At 36.4% G+C, this 21389-nt stretch overlaps 1 protein-coding gene and 1 long non-coding RNA gene across 2 annotated transcripts; both read right to left on the reverse strand.

Annotated features, from left to right (window-relative positions):
- Window positions 1–1581: 1581 nt before the first annotated feature.
- LOC149812706 (uncharacterized) lies at window positions 1582–8500 on the reverse strand. Its single transcript, XM_089991852.1, has 7 exons — window positions 7599–8500; window positions 7341–7519; window positions 7032–7216; window positions 6076–6203; window positions 4175–4452; window positions 2903–3146; window positions 1582–2599 (listed from the first exon to the last, which is right to left on the reverse strand). The coding sequence occupies exons 1-7, from the start codon at window positions 7726–7728 to the stop codon at window positions 1791–1793; spliced, it is 1953 nt and encodes a 650-aa protein (XP_089847978.1). The 5' UTR covers window positions 7729–8500; the 3' UTR covers window positions 1582–1790.
- A 6868-nt stretch (window positions 8501–15368) lies between these two features.
- LOC149812707 (uncharacterized) lies at window positions 15369–17060 on the reverse strand. Its single transcript, XR_016428313.1, has 3 exons — window positions 17040–17060; window positions 16602–16718; window positions 15369–15422 (listed from the first exon to the last, which is right to left on the reverse strand). It is a non-coding gene; the product is annotated as an uncharacterized LOC149812707 (long non-coding RNA).
- Window positions 17061–21389: the final 4329 nt, after the last annotated feature.

Here is a 21389-nt window from a genome sequence, read left to right on the forward strand (position 1 = left end):
GTAGACTTGCAGCATCGATTGTTATATTTTGTGTACTTAGAATGAATCCAATAAAAAACTCCATAAAGCAAAATGGTATTATTGGCTCTATGGTGGTGGAAACATACGCTGCGAGTAGACCTAACTTTATATTTGTTATACGGTAATTTTGCATTTTTTTTTGTGTCAATCGCATTTTTTTATTTTGGGCTTAGTTGTAGCACTTTTGTTGAATTTGCTGACATTTGAATAGGGGTGTCAACGGGCCAGGTTTACCCGGACCGGACCCAAACCAAACCATACAACATCCCGATATGGTGATAAATAAGAAGACCTGGGACCAGACCCGAAGGTCCGATTCATACATGGCCCCTAGTATAGTTTGTGAAATTTTATACCAGACCCAGACCCTTAAGACCCACAAATTTTCAAGGTAAAATGACAAAAAATATGGTTTTATTGGGTTTGGTTCATGTAGTTCTTATCGGTCCCAGTATGTCTTTTCATAAAGTGAACCCGATTAGACCCGAGTCTGGACCCGATACCATGCCCCAAAAATCTGGTCAAAGTATGGTTTTCCACCTGGGTCCAAACCAAACCCGACCCACTGACACCCCTACATTTGAATCACTTATGGATGTTATCATGTTGGGTTGGATTATCAAGTAACCATAATGATACTCTCCGGGCAAAATGGGATTACGTCTGATTACGGGTGAATTTGAGTTGACATTTCAAGGAATCCTTTTCTAATAACTTTATAATCAAATCAAACTTATCCTAATGATATAGACCATATAATGATCCAATACCCAAATACAAATGTCCAAATTTAAATAAGAAAAGATGAATACAAAATGATCTAATGAACCCGAATCACTAGGCTCAACTCCTGCATCAGAAACCCACCCACTCAACCACCAAATGGAGAGTTGTTGGCAGGATAGACAACTAAACAGGCCTAGAGTTGTACCAGCTGTTTGAGGTGGGCAGCGGTTACTGGCAAAACGGATCCTCGCTGGATATTGCACCTTACCCATGGGCCAGGTGAGAGAAGGAAGACGAGGGAGGGTGAAGGAGTTGGGCTATTGCTATCAATCAAGAACAGTGAAGTGATGATTAGAGGCCTCAAAGACTATCACAAAGACACGGGGACACGTGATGGGGGGGAGGGTTAACACGTAAGTCTAATTTCTTTTTGAAAAATAGAACACGTGGAAAAGGTTTTTTTATTTTCTAATTAATAAAAAACTAAAATTCGATATTTTAATATTGAAAAATATTTTTATTGAAATGATACTTAAATTCATTACAATAACATTAAACTATGAACACTACGAGTCAATGTCCGCATCCACGTGTATTGTGTTACCATGGACACCCCCACCAAAATGGTGAGTACCCATGACAGCTCAAAGGGTTTGTGCAGCCAGAAATGTGAGGTCCATACTTGGAACTAAGGGCAAAAGGTCGACATTTAAATGGAATTTTCCCAAGAAATTAACGAACTAGTAAAAAGAAAAATAAAATATCCCGAAAAAGAATGGATGTAAACCTCAATTGCAGAGCACAACCTCATAAGTATGGACTAATTTGTTTCCATTTTCTTTTGTGGATCTATCTCAACTCTTTCACTAAACGAAATAATTTAATTTCCGACAAACTAAAATTAATTACATTTTGTTCCTTTTCTTCCGGCCGGCCTTAGCCTTCTTTCTTCAAGGTAGTATTGTATGAATCTAAAGAATTCAAAAAAGGGCCAGCTTGCACAAGCCACACATCAAGTATGGATGAGCACTGCATGCATGTTTTTAGTCTGTGTCTGGATCACCTTCAACGATGTCTGGAAGACTCTCTGAATCAGATGACAATGCCACGGTTTCTGTGCTGTGCAACGAAGAAAATCTGGTGAAAAATGGGCTGTCTTCAGCAGAAATATCTGCAATTCCAGCTGAGACTGAATCTTCTTTTGATGGTGATGCCACTGGTTTTACTAGCTCAGATTCCTTAAACAGCCCACCTGCATTTTCAGCTGAAGTGTCTTTTTCCATATGCACCACCACTTCTTCCGGTTCATGGCCCTCTAGCTCCTGAAATGTGCTCTTACCCATACCATCCGCACCACCACTCACCCGCATTTCTTGTATCAGAACTGAGCTACCATTTCTGGTGTCTTCCTTCAAAATTTCCTTCTCTGATCTGACAACCGAGCAGGGCTCCAACGTACCAACTCTATCAAGATTAACAGTTAGACGTTCAGTCAGACCATCCACTTGGACTGTCTGTCTGTCTTCAGCAGTGTCGGTTTCTTCCATATTTGCCAACCAACCAAGACATAACTTGTCATCTGGATAAATATCACCCACATCAACTGGGAGTTTCGGCTTACCGGTTTTTGAGATGTTTGGGTAGTCCACTCTGGGGCTGCCCATTTTGTCTCCTACCCCATTTTCATTAACTGCTAAATGAAACCTCTGGTTTAAGCCACCAATGCCTGTGTTATTACTAATTAGAGATGAGGATGGCATTAACTGAAGGGAACGTGGATGAATAAGAGGCTCTAAAGCCAGAAGAGCATGTGCACAGAAATCTGCAAGTTTTGTCCCAGCCTCTTGCTTGCCTGCGACCATCAACATTTTAACAAATAAGATTTCTCTTCAATGTGCATGCCAACAATCACAATTCTTCTAGTTGACCAAGACCCAGTAAATACAGCAGAAACCCTGAATAAAATGTATTTTCCTTCATAAAACATTTATTGTAGATTCAACCAACTGCTGCACTTGTTTAGATGAATTTCTGTGAGTTCTTGTAAACTAATATATGGCTGAGGATGAAGCAGATAATATTTAGTATTGTCATCACAAGCAAAAAGATGAAATTCTCAATGTAATATACTGTAAATCAAATGCAAAAGGATAACCTTTACGGAAAAGTGCGAGGCTTTGTGATAAATATGGAGGCCTGTGAGAGCATGGAGAAAGCAAAGAAGCCAACAGTGCTTGAAGTGCAGCAAGCTGAAAATCTGCTCGACCAAAATTTGTTTCATCCTCCATAACAATGTTGTGGTCCTCATATGACCAGCCTTCCTCACAGGCACTGGTCGCTACGTGTATCAAAAGAAGATCAACCTTTGGTCTCCAGCTGTGTGAATGTAAAGAACCACCCTGGTATAATCAAGTAGCAATGGTAGTTTCAGCAAAAGCATTGTTTGCCCCGATAACAAACACAGCATAAAGAGAAGGATAATGAAATTGAGAGATAAAAATCTATTATCACGTTACTTTCTCTGTGCCATATTTTTGAATTCTCATCTCGTCAAACTGTCCCCTCAGCATTCACGGAATATCAGAAACTCTTTCTAGCATTTTAACTAACCAATTTGCCGAAATATCTTTGAAAACGGTTATCCACACTACAAGGAACTTAAATTCTGCCGAAAAAAATGAAAGACTATAACTACACAAAACAATCCTTCAAATGACACAAACATTTTTTCCTTTTTCACAAAATAAGCAGATAAAATTAGGTGCCGCCAAATGACCATGGAACTGTAACATAAACCTGCAAAGGTCAATAAAGAGGAGAGTATACCAAGAAGCATATAAAAAAGACTACAAACGGTTGATATATTACAAAATTCTGATGCATGGTGTAACAATGAAGGGAAAAAGCTTTTTCCTTTCATAATATTCATAATTAAGGCAGATTTGAGCCAATACTTTGAAAATTACCATGCTTTTATCATGGCAACTTAAAAAGTCAATAAAATGCAAAAAATGCTATTTTCAAAATATCATAATCTTATTGTTGTATCAACCCAATGTTAACACTGTGCTAAGATGTTTATCTTTTTCACTATGAATTTATATGTGCCTTTATTTTTTAAAATATAATAAATATATCTAGATGTTTTTGAGAGATTCTCTCAAGCCACATGATTCTCATGACAACAAAATCCCTTATAATGAGATTTGAGACATGGCAATGAAAAGAAGATTTCATGGCTGACATTGAGTCACATACTATTAGATTCATGGGACCTTTTGCAATACAAGGAAATTTTTACTATGGTCAACTTCAAGATGCCTCATTCAAGCAATGACAAACCTATGATTCCTCATAAATGAGGAAATCAACAGATCAGAAACAACCTAACACCTAGAACCAAAGAAAGACTGTTTAAGATGCATACCACAGTAAGAAGGGCTTCTACTGCTTGAAGAGCAAAAATCTGCACAGAGAAAGGAATCTTTGGACAATTACTCGAAACTTCAGCTTCAATTCCACTTGAGTTATCCTCAGGGGATCCAGAAACATGCTTCCTCTTTCCTCTCCTAGAGGCTTTTGATGCCCCAGTTCCATGTTTTGAAGAGTGTACTTGAGAAGGGATGGATCCCTGTGCTTGAAAACCAATATCCAGATCCCTAGATGCATTATCAATTACATCATTGGCAAGATACAGAGCCATTCCTGATCAAAATCAGAACTTCTAAGTTAGTATAAGTTCTTATTTTTCTTAAACATAAAGATACAAGGTACTGTGGTACAAGCTATACTCCACCAGCAAAAAAGCAATTAGAACATTTGAACTATGTGATGCTTTAAAGGAAGACCTAACATAACGAAGAAAATATGCAATAAACAAGTCATAACAACTCAGCAATTCCCATTTTTTTGTCAAACTTTCTGTTCCAAAAAGTGTAAAAGAATGTCTGAGCTCAAAATTTCCTGTTTGAATCGAAAACGAGATTACATGATTTCAAATTCTGAGGCTCGAACAGGCACCACAACTGATGACTTTGATTTAAAGTATGAGACTCCATAAACTAGCCAACTCAAAGAATAGTTCAAAAATGAATTGAAATAAACATCAAACAGAGATCAAATGAAAACTTATGATGTCATCAGAAAGAGCTGTAAAAACATTGACAGTGACAAGTTACCCAATACTGTAGCAGAAACTGAATCTACTATGTCTAAAATGCGGCCAGAGCTTCTTGCTAGATTCTCAATAAAACTTGATGGTTCTGAACACTACGAGAAGAAAATATTTTAAGTATGATATGGTTTTCAGTTTTCTCATACAACTGGACACTCAAAAAAAAGGAGAGCCAAAAAAGAGTTTCATTGATAACCTGATATTTCAAGAATAGTTGGGGCTCTGGATATTACTAAAATTCTAATGCATATTTTTCGGATGTTTCCATGCCCAATATGTTTTATTAATTCACTTAGCACGAATTTTATTTTCATTATGCAAATGATGCTAGAAATGTGTTATTCATGGAATAGCTGGACTAGTTCAAACAGTTAGGAAATATGTAATAATGATGCGTATTTGTCCTCAGCATACTCGAGCATACTTGTAGGATTGTTTGTTGTATTTATTCCTTTCTCATTTTATCTTGTATTCTAGGTATACTAGACGTATACCTATAGTGTATTGTGTATTTTAGATTTGGTATACTCAAGGTATACCCGTTAGGATTAGTTTACATATACCTAGTGTATACTTTTAGGCTAGTATTATTTTTTTTCTTTTATTTATTCTACTTCTATTATTTTATTTTGGTAATCATTAAGATGACCAATCTCATCCTTTATGGTCATTTTCTTTTGACCAGCTAGTTGTTGGGCTATAGCCTACCGGCTAGTTGGAGGTCCGACAAACCGTTAGGCAAAATAAGTGTGTGTGCCATGTAAATGGGAGAGTGATGGGTGCGTTAGCATAATGTGTGTCAAGTGTGTATGATCATGTATGTATGTATGAGTGTGAGTTTAATGAGAATGGGTTTTGTATATATCCATGTTTTGAACAATTAATAAAAGACATTATTATTATTTTTGTTTTGTTATTTTTTCTTTGCTAAAATGCATCATTATCTTTTCTCCTGTGCCTCAGATTCCGTGCCATTTCATGACACAAACATTCTAATGCAGCAGCTACCTAAGCGAGCAAAACTATAAAAAGAATATTTTAAATTTGGCGACCATCCTCTAGAAAAAAAGTTATTAAACACAATGTTTTGGCAGTCTTGCACACATCAAAGCAGTGTCAGTAAGAATAAGAGATACGAAAGATTAGGGCCGTACCCACGTTCATGGAGATGAGTAAAGTTTTTGCAATTGTGTAAAGCTTGACTCTAATGGAAGGCAACAAAAACCTCCTGAAATAATTTTGGAGAAGCCGTACAATCTTCCCAGCAGCAGGTAGCAATTGACTGCACAAGAACTAATTGTTAGGAAAGATAATGTGCGGTGTTAAATGATACCCAACATGTCAACTAGCATGTCTGAACATGCACATGCACAAATGAAGAAAGAAAATGTGGCATTAGACTAAACAACTCCAAATACACCTTTATGAACTACAGTTTTTAAGGATGAATTGGACTATGGACGGTATTAACACAAAGCAGACAGTCTTAGATGATTAACAGATACATTTCCAATACCTACAAGCAAAAAACATAGAAAGAAGAAGATGACTAACTATAAATCCTGGTGGCATAAGGTAGTGCATGAGGCATAGCATGTTGACATGCTCTAACTTTCCCCCCTTGAACAAATGATGAGTGAAGAAATGTTCCTGGTAATTTATAAAGAACAAAATTTTCACATTTGGGATTCAATAGACTCCTCAGGATCTGAAAAGATATGAAGTAAAGAACATGTGTAACGGAGTGTTGGCACCTTCCTCTTTGTGTTTGTTCGCAAAAGACACTTGATCTGAAATGGATCATGTCAGATGTTGTCATGTGAATGGTTTAGATGCTTTTGTCCATAGTCACAATCTTATTCTCAGGATATTCTTGGCAAGTGAATATCCCTGGATAATTTGGAAAATTATGTTTTTTTTAAATCTCGGAAAAAATCTCATCAAATAAAGAAATGCTAAAAATAACAGTTCTTAATTGCAAGAAATCTAGAGAATGCAAACTCCAAAGGATGTATCTGTCAAATACCAAAAAATGGGCGCTAGTGAATTCTCCAAATGATAATGACCACCATGTGTTCACAGAGAAAACAGTAACAAAGTTGTGACTCACCTGCGGACCCCCTTGATGATTGCATGTAGCAAATCCAAGCAATTCAGGTGCAACACAGGGAGATCAGAAAAGATAAACTCTAGCTGAGTAATGGCCATAACGGGCATCGAAGCATAGCAGTTATTACCATCCAGTGAGAGCACTCTTTCGACGAGTGAAAGCAGAGAGTGCATAGGGACAGTGACCTGACAACATTGAAACAAAATCACTGTAGATCTTAATCCACAATAAACATAAGGGCAAAGGAGGAAATGGCCTTGCATGAAATTCACAGGACCACAATATTAAACAAACAATATGTTGGCCTACCTGGACATGATAAGGACTGGTAAGCATTGAAATACAACACTTCATCAATGAGCAAACATGAGGAATATGAAGTTTGCCAAACTTGTCTTTTGGTTGTTCATCTGAGTAACCACCCAAGGGAGGAGGGGGATCTTTTCCTGGTTCAACCAAGAGATTGATAGCATTCAAGCCTTTGTTTGCTGCATTAGAAACAAGAATTAGCTCTATTTAACACAAGGCTTCACAAACATATAAATATAAAGCATTTGTATCAATTACCATCTTCAAAGCCTTGAAAAATATAATTCAAATTTGTATTGATTGATATCAAAAGCTTCGTCATCATCTGGGACCAGCTAGCAACATCACCCCTTGCCCTCGGAAGGAAAGCCAGTAATTGGGCAAACATCTAAAAGTATACATGAAAAACCAAGTATTTAATGTAAAAGCTTAACTATCCAAAAGGAAAAGAACAATACACATAAAAATCCTGTCTGCAAAAAAAGGGACTGCGAAAATTTTTTATAACAGTGAATATTTCAAAACAAAGTTTGACAAAGTCAAACCATCTATGGAGTCGACCATTTAGTCCCTGAGAAGACAGTGCTATTAAAATAACAAAACCGATAGATGCAGGTTAGTTTCCCATGGTTCACACCTTAGATAAAGCCAAGCTTGAATTTCTGAACAAGAGGGTTGCGACAACAGCCTCAGCCTGTGACAGTACATCATCCAAACTAATATGACAATTCTTTCACAAATTTAAACATTTTAATTTTGAATGGCGCATAATAAACCAATACTATCCAATTGAAACAATCAATAGGTGAAATGAAAAAAACTAAAATTGATTTCTTAATTAGTTTAGAAATAAGCTACTATGCAAAGAAAAAAAATCCTAATGGAGAAAAACTTTTTGCAAGCTACTAGAAAACAAATTTTGTGTTTATAAATCCAGATTATTGGCAGTTATACAAAATATATCCCCAAACACTATAAATCTTCCTTCAAGCAAATTGTCAAATAGATTGACACAGGCAAGAAGCCATTAAGTTGACATAATGCTTTAATATTTCATATTTGGAAGTCCATAGAGAACAAGTTGAGGTTCAAGCGTTGTCTCTAAGGAACAACTCAGAAAAAGTCATAATGAACATTCCAAGGGAGTGAAAGAAATTTGCACTCACACTATCATAGTGACGATGAAAAGATGACGGAAACAAAGTTAACAGGTTACAAAGAAGACCAGCAGCCGCTTCCTGCAAAAGGTTAATACTATAAGAACACGAGTAGTCCATGTAACTCCTAAAAAGAAGAGTCAAACAACATACATATTAAAAGAGGCAAAAGCAAATCATTTGGACAGTCAAACCACTCAATGCACTTCCACTAAAAATACTCGGTTTGGGACTAATTAACACTATATAACTACACAAGTCTGCAGCAAAGCACTCATGAAAATAAAAAGCTCGTGAGCTGGATTTTATTACATGCTGATCTTTCTTATAAGACTATTAAGATAGCAACCACTACATGTTGTTCAAAACATAAAGGAAGAGAGAGACATACAAAGAATGGGTCCTTAATGACATAGACATTGGCAACTTAGTTTGTGATTTGCTATGTCACATGGGCATGCCTAGGGTTACCGGAAGCACCATACGACTTGAGAAAGCGCGCTTCTCCGAAGCACGAAACGTGGCGCTTCTGATTAAACGGGAATGAAGTGTGCTTCCCAATTACTGGGAAGCTCACTTCCCCTTCTTTTTTCATTTTTTTCTGTTTTTTCTTCTTGTTTTTTTATACTTTTTCTTTTTTTCGCTTCCCCCTAGGTCGCTTCCTAGTTCGCTCTTAAGTCCTCCCGCACTTCCCGCTTCCTAAAATTTTGGAAGTGCGAACTCACCAGGGTCGTCCATTGCTGATGATGGACGACCCACTATGCACAGCGTCTGTGCGTACAAGAAGGTCTTTAGTGCCAGTCGCAACCCCTGCCTAAAGGTCATTTTAATGGCAAAAACAAATGTGTGTGTTCCGCATGTGTGTAGGCTCACGTAGACACCTAAGGGTGTAGGAAACTACTATATATATATGTTACCACACTTCCCATATATCTAAAAAGTATATCAGTTAAAGACCAATCACATAGCTTCCAATTGTAAAGGGAATTATTCAATAAATACTATAACACTTTAGACTTCTACATATTCAACAAAAACAAGCAGTCGCTTTTTCTCTGTTTTGCTAAAAGGTCTTGATTTTATATTTTAGGTTAAGGAGCTTGGAATCCATAAATCAATATCAGAGTGGCAGATATGACTTTAGCAAAAGCAACATGCTACTAAAAAATGTGTCAAACAATGGGCACAGAAATCAAAAAAAGAAAAATAGAGGGGAGCGAGAGTTAATTGGAAAGAATCTTGCTAACCAATACGTCATCTGAACCATCTTGTGTTAACAGTTGCAGAACCAAAGGAATAAGTTTGCTTGACATGGAAGCTCCCTCTTTCTTAGAGTTTGGAAAACTGTAAAGCCTATTATCATAAACACCACAAAGTAATGTCAGAACCAAGTCCTGAACCAATTGATTAGCGAAGGAAATCAACAACAATAAGGAACTATATTCCTACATACACACAAAGGATAGTGTAGATGCACATACCACAAATATAGTACCAAGGAGCGTAAACTTGTAAGTACTAAAACAATCAAATTGCAACTGTAAAAATAATCAGTTCATCTAAATTTCTGGATGTGAAGCAAGATTGATACTAAATGTACCATGACTCATTTTGTACATATGTACGACATATGTTCTTATATGTTGGCATGTGCACTTTTTTATGTATTAAGAAACGCCCATTGAAAATCAGTAAATTCCAAAAAACAATATTTTGTTGGATTCCAAGCAGTAATAATTATATAATTTAAAAACAATCCATAAATGTCGAGCGCAACAATTTTTCTTTCCATTCACATCAAGTTAGTATCATTTTTTGGATTGAACAAAACCAAATGTTCCCTCTTCTGTTTTTCCATTAACACAAAAGCAAATGTTAGATCCAAGAAAAAGTTGGATATTCCGTAGCTCTGGTGCTTTATCTCTGATTCTCTGGTATGATTTTGGATTTAAGTATCTAAGAGTTGGTCATTTACTATGCCGTCCAGATTTTGGCCTCAAGATTTGTTCCAGTGCATCATGAAGGTTTTACTCAGAAAAGAACATGTAATGATAAAGGCCTTCGTGCATTTCCCTTCATCAATAAGTTCATAACAAGCATAACAATATGTATTAAAGAGGAAGCAAATGTACCAAATGTACTTTCACATTCTCTCGCTATAAAAGAAGGAAAAACGGTGCATAACTTTCAGCTTAATGACTCCTCTCTAGTCATAACTGACAAGTACACTCTTCTATACTTCAGAGCAGATTTCTGTGAGGTTTCTTGCCAGTTGTATAAAAAGAGTAAGCATGATAAACAGACCATGGAGACTCAGTATCATGATTATGTGGCCTTGGAATCAAGTCCAACCAGGGCTAAAAGCCTGCTTGCATAGTGGGAGAAGAAAAGCAAAATTAGTAAAAGAAATAAATAGTAGAACACATAAAAAATGTGCAAACATTACAAAAAGATTATGAATGAAAGCACACCTCCAAAACAATACAAAATAAATATTGACTGACGGATATATCACATCATTGATACCACAAAATGAGGACAAGTGCAGTGGCATATAACAAGCAAGATAAATAAGAACCTCGTAAGTAGGTCTGATAATGCTGCACAAGAAGCCACTTTGATAAAATGAGAGTCTGACTGAGGCTGCATAGCAAGACAAAAAATATCATTACCAAACAACTTTCTCAAATAACATGTAAAAGGGACAGATATTAAGCCAAAAAGAATCAATGCAACGCATTCATAATAACATCATTCAAGATAGTATGGACATATAAAACAAGGTTTTTGTCCCCCCCCCCCCCACCCCCACCTTTTTTTCTTGAGGACACCCAGAAGCTTAATATTCCAAGCAGGCAGAACAAAGTTCACATTTATTTTATTATATTATTTAGATAAATGTTTGCGATATTACATCATAACAATTGTTATCAGTGGAACCATCAAATTGGTGATTGTGAACCTCGTGCAAAAATAGTAGATCATTAGTTGGATGTGCTACATTGTTGAAAATACTAGCTTTGTTCATGTACAAAGATGTAAATATGCATGCAGGTGTTACTCATAGTCCTATCAATATATATGATTATCGACCGTAGTTTAGGCATGGAAATTATTGTAGATTGAACCCTAATGAAGAGGAGGACAGCCTTATGTAATATAGCTTTTGTTTGAAGAGTAACAAGAAACATGCTGAACTCCTGCATATCAGTGTTCTTCCTTCCATTGCAGCAGTTCATGAATGGAGGAGATCATCTAGAAGCAACAATTTTTTAGTGTGATACAGTGCATAGCTGACATCAGCCATTAATGGAATGCCTAAGGTAGAGATAGGTTATTGGGAATCTTTTTCATTTGTAACTAAAAGAGCTACAGAGGACAAGATTTCACAAACAATTTCGTGCAATTTGGAGTTCTCTACAAGAAGTCGTGATTTTTCATGGTTTTTTGGAACTTTTCTGACAAATAGGGTCTGATTCACAAAATCTTAAATCCTGGATTATTTCCAAGTTATTTTCTGCCCTAGATTGGATCTATTTAGGCTGCTTTCACCTAGAATCATGATAAAGGCATTGATTTGATGTTTGGAGCTGGTTAGATGTGATGATTCTCGGGCAGGTTCTATAGGGGTCGTAGTTAGAAATTTCAGGGATTTCTGTGTTTTAAATTCCTTTCAGCTTAACATCTATCTGTGATTGCTTTCAGCCTCTCGGGTAGCGTTTGAAATCCTATAGAGGTGTTGATGACCAATTTGATGTGTCGGGCTGAGTTGGGCAGCAATGTCACCATTAATTGGGGTGTGACAAAAAAGGTGGACAGCGTGGTTTGATATGATGAAAAGGCAGGGGAATAGATGTAAAATATGCAAAGATTATGGCATGGTTGTTAGGGTCAAGGATGCTCAGCAGTTAACCAGGCCAAGTTTGAGAAAGCCACATATGCTTAGAACTTTCTAGCTCCAGTATACCAACAAAACAACTAGGCAAGAGAGTACCAGCAGGTTCAAGATCTTAGAGGGCTCAAATAGGAAAGTAAGACTGTGCAAAGCTTTTATTCACAAATGCAGCAAATTTGGGATGTGATAGCACTTATGGATTCAGATCCCCCTTGCACTAGATGTGATGAATGCAAGAATTGCCCAGTGCATAGAAAGAAAAAGTCTAGAGTTATCGAGTTTCTGATGACCTTGAAAACTAAGTTTGATAGGACTAAGTGTGTGATGTTACATAGAGCTGAGTTCCCTACATTCACTCAGATGTTGAGCAAGCTAATTGCAAAAGAGACTAAAATCAAGTCTTTTGAAGCTAAATCTGTAGATGATATTGTACTTGTGGCAGCAAAGCAAACACATATTCAAGGTGAGTAACATACGCACTAGAGTGGCTCGTCTCGTTGGGACATGGGTACAATGCGATGCCACTATTATAAAAAAATGAGGCATATGGAGATTGCATTTCCTAACTTGAAGAAAAAGTTTAGGACTTCAACGGTAAATACACTTGTAGTTTGCAACTTAACCACCGACAGTATCAATAATAAGTGCAGCCCAGGCTTCTGACTCCTTTATATAGACTCAAATACTAAAGCAAATTTAGCAGCTCCTCGCTCATTCATTTGCATCCACTTCCTCTGCACCTGCAAGCATACCTAGTCCTTGTCCAAGTTAGTTAATAGATTCAGGGGTGTCATGTCACATGACTGCCAATGAGTCTGCCTTAGACAACTATAAGCATCGTCATGGATCCTTTCACATAACTAATGGAGACATCAGGTCAGTATCAAAAGTTGGACCATAAATTTGTCTTCTAACATTAAGAACCAACTAAAGGTTACAAAAGTATACCATGTTCCATCTATTGCGTTGAATTTAATATCAAAAAGTTAGATGATACGTTATAATGTGATGTATTTTCACTTGATGGTTGTGTTGACGGTAGTTAGGGAGGAGGAGTGGGACTAAGCATAGAAGGGGTTGATTGTATTGCTTGACTCGACTGAAGAGTCTGTTTCCACATATTTTTTGTTGTGGTGTTGTTGTGCTAGATCCTTCAGTCCTTTGGCATAGATGCCACGGCCATGTTTCTCAACTCCTGACTTTAGTGCATTTGGTACGTTGACGAGTCAAGAGTTATAGTGTTTAAATCTATGAAGGAGTGTGAGAGTTGCTAATTAGCCAAATGTCATGCATTACCTTTTGATGGTAGTAGTGTGGAGTCATTGCATGTTTTTGATCTTGTATACTCTGATATTTAGCAGCTCTAACCAGTTTTGTCAAAAGGTGGATTCTCGTATTTTGTACCCTTCATAGATGACTGCACAAAATATGCATGGATTTACTTTATAAAAAATAAAAGTGAGTTTTTTGGCATTCTAAAACAATTTTATGCTATGATTAAAACTCAATTTTTTACCTCAATTTAAGATTTTCACTCAAATTCAGGGAGAGAATACATAAGTAATGAACTATAATAAATTCTTGTTAAAAATAGTATCATACACCAAAAGTCTTGTCTCCATACACCAGAACAAATAGTGTTGTTGAGCATAAGAATTGAAGTCAGTTTTTTTGGCATTCTCAAACAGTTTGATGTCTTGGTGGTACTCAGATTCTAAAGGCAGAGTATGCGGATGGAAGAGAGCCTTGTATGGGCTCAAACAAGCACCATGCATGTGGTTTGAGAAGTTCAACATTGTGGTTAGATCTTTCGGACTTGACCAAAGCTATTATGATCCCGCTTTGTTTGTATCCTCTTTATCTCATGGCAAGTGTATATTACTCCTATGGTGATTACAGGAGATGATGTGCAAAAAGTAGACGCCGAGGATAGCTAATATCATTAAAATGAAAGACCTTGGTCTGATATCCTTGCCTTGGCAGTTGCATACTCAAGGGGGACTTTACTTATCCCCGCATACTCAAGGGGGACTTTACTTATCCCCGCATACTTCCTTGCCTTGCCTTGGCAGTTGCATACTCAAGGGGGACTTTACTTATCCCCGCATAAGTATACAACTGATCTTGTTGAGAAAGCAAGGCTAGTAGCAGATAATTCTAAGAAAGTTACCTCTCCTATGGAAGCAACTATGAGGTTAAGGGCTACAAATAGAGAGGAGCTAGAACACCCAATGATATACAAGTAATTAGTTGAGAGTTCGATATACTTGACTATATCCAAGTCTGATATCATTTATGTACATGTTGTCAGTCAATGTATGAGCTCAACCACATTGGTTCACCTTGTTGTTTTCAGGATTATTAGATATGTGAGAGATACTATGCATTTTGGAATGTTCTTGTCATCATCCTCCACAAACCTTAGAAACATTTGAGATGCAGACTATAGGGGATTCACTCGAGACCACCTCTCTACTTTAAGGTTTTGTGTTATTCTTGGAAGCACTTTGATTTCTTGGAAGAGCAAAAAGCATCAATGAGTTGCTTTACCCACAATTGAGGTAGACTATAGAGTTATGGCTTAGTTACAACTGATATTATTTGGATAAGGTGGCTTTGGGGAGAGTTAGGTGTTTCATTGTGGAAGAACCTCCTTGTATTGTAACAATATGAGTGTCATTCACATTATAAAGGATCGAGAGTTCCACGAGAGGGCCAAGCATATTGAGATAGATTGTCATTTTACTATGAGGGTATATGAGGATGGGATCATATCTTTGGAGCATCTTTTCTTCTCCTCTTTCCTTTCCTTCCTTCATTTCTTCCCTTTCTTCTTTTTCTTTCCTTCTTTCCTTTCCATCCCTTCCCTTCTTCTCTTCCTTCTTTTCCTTTACTTCCTTCCTTTTTTTCTTTTCCTTTCTTTTCCTTCTTCCCCTCCATTCATTTTTTATATTCATTCTTTCCTATCCTTCCTTTTCTTCCCTTTCTTCTTTTCTTTTCCTTCTTTCTTGTCCTTCCTTCCTTCCCTTTCTGTAATGATATTATCACGAGATTAAAAATATTGTGATATACTCCGGATATTATCGACTACCTTGAAATAGCCGATAATATCACAATATTTTCAATATATCAGTGACACTGGTCACAACAATGGTGAAGCAATTTCTGAAGATATTATAGGATTTTCTATAAAATCTTAGAAAAACTAGCATAACCTTTTGCATTTAAAAATGAAAAATTAAAAAAACGATAGCATAAAATAAGTTCATAAGTGTTATTTCTACAAAGAAATGTAAAAAGAAGGTAAAAAAATATAAAAGACAGTAAATTAAAAAAGAAACAAGTTATGAAACTGTAGTGATGATATCATTATAGTATAGCTATAGCAGTGCCTTCTCACTATATCAAAATAATATCAAGATAGTTTCTCAAAATATAAGTGATATCTATGCCATATACACATACATGGATATAGCAATGAAAGAGAAACAAATTTTTCCTGCTTCTACATATCTCTTTTGAAGGTACGAAGAACATATTCAAACGAAAAGCAAAGCTGAATGGTGCCATTGCAGCAAAGTAAAATATTACATCAAACATGATGTCACAATATATCAAAATTTCCCTCTTTTGACTCAAATCTATGAGCCTAGATGCATGACTGTCTGAGCATTACAAACCTTATTAAATTCACAAACAAGGCAAGGGAAAATAGATCAAAGAGAGTAAGACAAACATTTTTATGTGTCTAGTCGTAATTGACTTTTTTTATAAGGAGAAACCACTGTTATATAAACGTCCCCTAATTGGCCAAGAGGTGCCACATTTGTTGTGGCCCTATTTCACCAGCTCCGGTGTAAACCTCCAGAGTACTCTGCTGCCCACCAAGGATAGTGTGTGTTGGCTTAAGCCATGCAGCAAAGGATAGACACACAGGGTATCTATCAAACATGCAATGTCCTTCAGGCTTTAACTTAGAACACTTTAAGCCCATCATCTAGTTGTAAATGGTATGGAGCAGAACCACCCAAAAATCATGTTCAACCCGCCATTGTGGCATGATTGTGCTTAGCCATGTGAATCAAATTCACTCAATTATTTGTCATATTGTCGAAATATATACTACATAAGCTGATAGAGATTAATATTTACACAGCAAAAAATTGGACAGGTAAGAGAAATATAAACAGTCAAGTTCATGAATGAAACCTTGAGCAGTAAGAGAAGCTTTTCGAACCAGGATGAATAAGATGTGAGAAACAGGCTTGCACTACACTCTTGGCAAGTTACACCCAGCAAGCTGACGCCAACCCAGCACTTGTCCGGCTACATGATCAAAGGCAAAAAAAAAAGGAGGATCTTCACACTGAACAACTCAAAATCAAAACCATCAAGAGCAAAATATGATCACATTTCTTTGAGTCACCATAACACCAAAAAACTTTATAAAAGCATGAGCAAACACCATTAAACAATCATAGTGATAATCTCAAACCAAAGCACCCAGAGCAACAGAATTAACACATTCTTTGAGTCACCACAAGGGAAAAGAATAAACTTTCTATCAAAACCAACTCCTGTCTTGATTCACTCCTTTGGAAATCAAAAGGGAAATATTTAAAACAAGAATTAACAAGGTGGTAGTACCTTTTTGCTTAAACACAGCGAGATCAAACCATCAATCCATGAATTGATGGCAGATCGCCACTCACTCTCAAGTTTCTGATCGGGTGAACCATCAAAATGCTCCAATAGAAGGCCATGCAATTTGATGGAGGAAATGATAGTTGAGAGCCTCGAAGGATCAGAGAGTGGTGTGTTCTCTTCGAGAAGATGATCAGCGATTAGCGACTGCAGCAGGCACGGTTTCAACTTGGGATACTGCATGCTGCCCAAACACCTAATCAAAGTAAATAAATAAATAAATGATCACAGAAACAATAAACCTGAGTGTTTTCGGAAATTTGTCTGAAACATAAAATGGAGAATTGGAGAAATAGAAGTGAGGAGAAAACAAGGTGAATTTTGTTAGGAAAAGGGGAAAAAAGGTAGGAACCTCGAGTTCTTGCTTTCCCCACACTTTTCCTTCTTCACCATTTTTTTTTATGAAGCGAATGAGAAGTGTCATTTGAGTAATAAAATATTCAAGGGGAGAAGTAAAAACCGTTAAGAAAAACTTTAAAGCAATCATAGAAGTTGGTTGAGGTTTTCCCTCAAACAATTTAAGTGCATCCTAAAAAAAACGATTTCTTTGAAATCAAGAGTAATGATAACTCCAAAAAGTGAAGAAAGCAAAGAATAGAGGACATTAAGAGGAAAAGAACTCAAAACCGGGAGGAATGATGTAAGATTAAGGCATTTGAAGAAAAGGAAAAAAATCAAGAGATAACTACAAGGAGACCACAGATACAAACATGCATACAATTTAAATCAAGGTTTATCATATTATGATCTTCCATCTACTGTGCAGAGTATAACTGCGGAAGATATTTTTTAATGTAGTATATTTAATGATATTAATATTGATGTTTTGGATGAGCAAAAGGTTTGTTGTCAAGCACTAAACGATTAACAAAGATATACTTTTGAGGAGATTATAGGTGCCATCGAACAAAATAAGTTTGTCCTATATTTTGTTTATGGTCTTGCAGGGAATGGTAAGTCCTATTTGTATTCTAAGATTATTACAGTGATGCGCTTTAAAAATTTTATGGTTACTGTCAGGATATCTTTAGGAGTTGCAGCGACCGTCTTACCTGGAGGACGCACAACCTATAATTTTTCCTAGCTATCTGAATTGAATATATCAAGCATACATGCATATAATCTGAAAAAATGAAACACCCCATCTTAACAGCAATCACTGACAAACAAAAGCACTCATAATGCTCGTTTTTTAGATCTCGAAAGAGCAGAAATTTTTTTTATGCGATAGCTTGAATCGGCTGGATGGCAATAAGCAAATCAAATGAAATGAGCTAAAAGAAAACAAAGATACGTTTTCTACATAAGAATTCCAGCTTAGCTACGTACCTTTAAATCAGCCATAAGCAATGCAAGTAATGTACTAATTAAAATGTCACTGCATCTAGATTACCCACTATGAAAAAAAAAATAGAGATGTATAAAAAAAAAAGGTTTCTCGGGAGCAGTTTATGGGGAGAGTAGGACGGAAACAACATCAGGAGAAAAATAAAAGATATAGAAAACGGAGAGGGGCAAGGAGGAGCTGTGTGTTTTAATCATGTCAAATAAAAAACCAAAATAATGAAAAAAAAGAGAAGAGAGAGAGAGATCAGGATGAATCAAACATCAGGTCGCGAGACTCGCGACTCGCGGGAAAGATTCGAGAGAGTGGGCCTGCCTGGCCGTGGAGTCGCGCGGACAGGGCCGGAGCGGTGGAGAGAGTGTGATCACCACAGTGGGCTCGCGGGGAGTTGGGGAGGGCGGAAGGCTTGAGAGAGAGGAGATTAGGGCTTCGTTAGAGAATATATATAGAGAGAGATTAGGGTTACTGTCTCCAGAACAACTTTTTGAATCGAACAACTGTGGGGTTCAATCGCTCCACGCATGAGAACTGGTGGACATTAGTATATTGAATTCCTATATGTAAAAAGTGGTAGGTGCCTGACTGAATAGCCCCCATCACACCCGTTTTCTTAAAAAAGAGCCTTTAGAGATGCTTTTGAAGCGCCACTAAAGGTCTACTTTCTGCCCAGACCTTTAGCGATGCTTCAAAACACCACTAAAGGTAAATTACCTTTAGCAGCACTTTTGAAGCGCCATGTCTAATTTTTCGCTCTGACCTTTAGCAGCGCTTCAAACTAAAAGGTCTTTTTAACATGAGCGCACATTGGGCGTCCGTTATATATATATATATATATATATAGTAATGATAAGTTGTTCATGGAGCACCTACTTTCTTTTGATTGGCATTGATCTTTTGAGATCCAATGACTGTGATGCATATTAAATAAACCTGCAGGGGACAAGAGTAACGTCAAACCTTAATTTGGTCTGAGTTATCAGTCATGAAACACATGCTTCACGCCCTTCCTTTTTTTTAACGCTAAACAATGTTTTAGCGATGGTCATAGACTGCCACTAAAAGGGTTGTGTGCAAAAGAATAAAAGGCACGTCAATTCTTTAGTGGCAGTCTTGGACCGTCGCTAAATCACTGTAGCATGGAAAAATAAAGGTGCACATCTGATAACGGCAAACCAAATTAAGGTATATCGTTTACGCCTCTCTCGGACATGTAGCTTACTTAAATTCTAATTGCATGTTTCCCAAATTTTCATTAAAAGGGAAGATTTACTTTCTTAAATGTTACATGGCTCTCTTTCTCTCTCTCTCATGACATCGACGATTGCATGCACACACATGCATCCATTTCCATCCACGTTGGACATAGATGCATGTGAGCATGCCATCATGCTCACACATGTATCCATGGATGATGTCATGCTTGCACATGTATTCATTACTTTTATATATATATATATATATATATATATATATATATATATATATATATAGAGAGAGAGAGAGAGAGAGAGAAAAGGGAGACCATCCAACCAAAGGAAGGTTAAAAATCTACAACCAATGACGATAGAAAGGCTCACCTTCTCCAATGCTTGAGCATCTCATCAATCAGACCTCATATATTTATTCTTCATAATTTATTTAATAAGAAATATGTTTTACATGAAGACTTTAAGACAGATAGCCCTGTTTTTCGAAATGTGAAAATTAATGGTCGGCTCACAATGCATTTAAAATTTTACAATGCAAAGTATTGTGGGCCAATGATTTTTAGTGCTTTAAAACACGCATCTAAACATCAAAAAATCATAATCCAAAACAAAATCCAATATGTAAAGTTTGATCAATGAAAAACTCGATCTTTGGAGAAGGAACGACGTAGATTATCATCAATTATAGACTTTGGACCATCCTTTGGTTGGACGATCCTTCTTATATATATATATATAATGCAACAGTGCTATGGGAGCACTTACTCTCCCCTACTAGAGATCATAGTTGTAGGTTGCATCTTTTCAATTAGACCTTGTAGATGTACTTAACACAATTTATTTGATAGGAATCATGTTTTTTATCATGTTTTTCAGACATCAAAATAGGTTTTTTCAAGTCATGAAGGTGAATCAAAATCAATTATTATTCTCCTTTTCTAAATTTTAAATATAAGTAATGGTAATCAAATGCATAACTTTCTACAAGCCAACTATTATTATGTACCTAATCTTAGTATCATGAATCTGATATTAATGTGTATCTTTCTGTGTGCTGCCTATATAATCTTATTATATTCTTTTTATGTTAATGTGTAAATGCAAATGGATGCACCAATCTTATTATATTCTTTTTACAGTCTTCTCTTCTTCTTCATTTTTATTAGGTAGTATGGAAAAAAGGAATGACGCACAAACATTCCAACAAGTGCCATTAAGGCATCGTGAGTACCTTTCCATGTCATCATACTATTATAAAGAACGTATGTCGTCATGAGTACCATTAAGGCATTGTTTTGTTATTGCAGGTGGATGTATTTTTTACGGTTGGAAAATTAAAGATATTTGTAGGGTTGTGGGACCTGCTGACAAGAATGCTTGTTTACAGAAGCGAGGAAAGGCCTCTACCCCATCCAGTATCGTCCATTCACTCAGTATATACAATGTAACGCAAATCACAGTTGTAGTAACATATACCGATTTGTGAGATATTGTATTGTTTGTTAATATTGATTTGTAAGAGATTATGTTGAATTTTAGTATTGATTTGTAATATATTATGTAATATGTATATCAATTTGTAAGATATCATGTGTTTTATAGTGTCAATTTGTAAGCGATTATGTTGAATTATCATATTGATTTGTAATATATTATGTGATATGTATATCGATTTGTAAGATATTATGTGTTTTCTAGTATCAATTTATAAGATATTTGTAGTATGATTTAAAAACGTGT

Source organism: Nuphar pumila, chromosome 16 (genome assembly GCF_984573655.1).
Source record: "Nuphar pumila chromosome 16, dmNupPumi1.hap1.1, whole genome shotgun sequence".
Lineage (NCBI taxonomy): Eukaryota > Viridiplantae > Streptophyta > Magnoliopsida > Nymphaeales > Nymphaeaceae > Nuphar > Nuphar pumila.

Coding starts and splice junctions, on each gene's coding strand:
- LOC149812706 (XM_089991852.1), bottom strand. CDS start 7,728: ATGTTTGCCCAATTACTGGCTTTCCTTCCGAGGGCAAGGGGTGATGTT. Junction 6,204..7,031: donor ATCATCAAGGGGGTCCGCAG/GTGAGTCACAAC, acceptor GTTCTTGTGCAG/TCAATTGCTACCTGCTGCTG. Junction 4,453..6,075: donor ACTCATCTCCATGAACGTGG/GTACGGCCCTAA, acceptor GATTTTGATCAG/GAATGGCTCTGTATCTTGCC.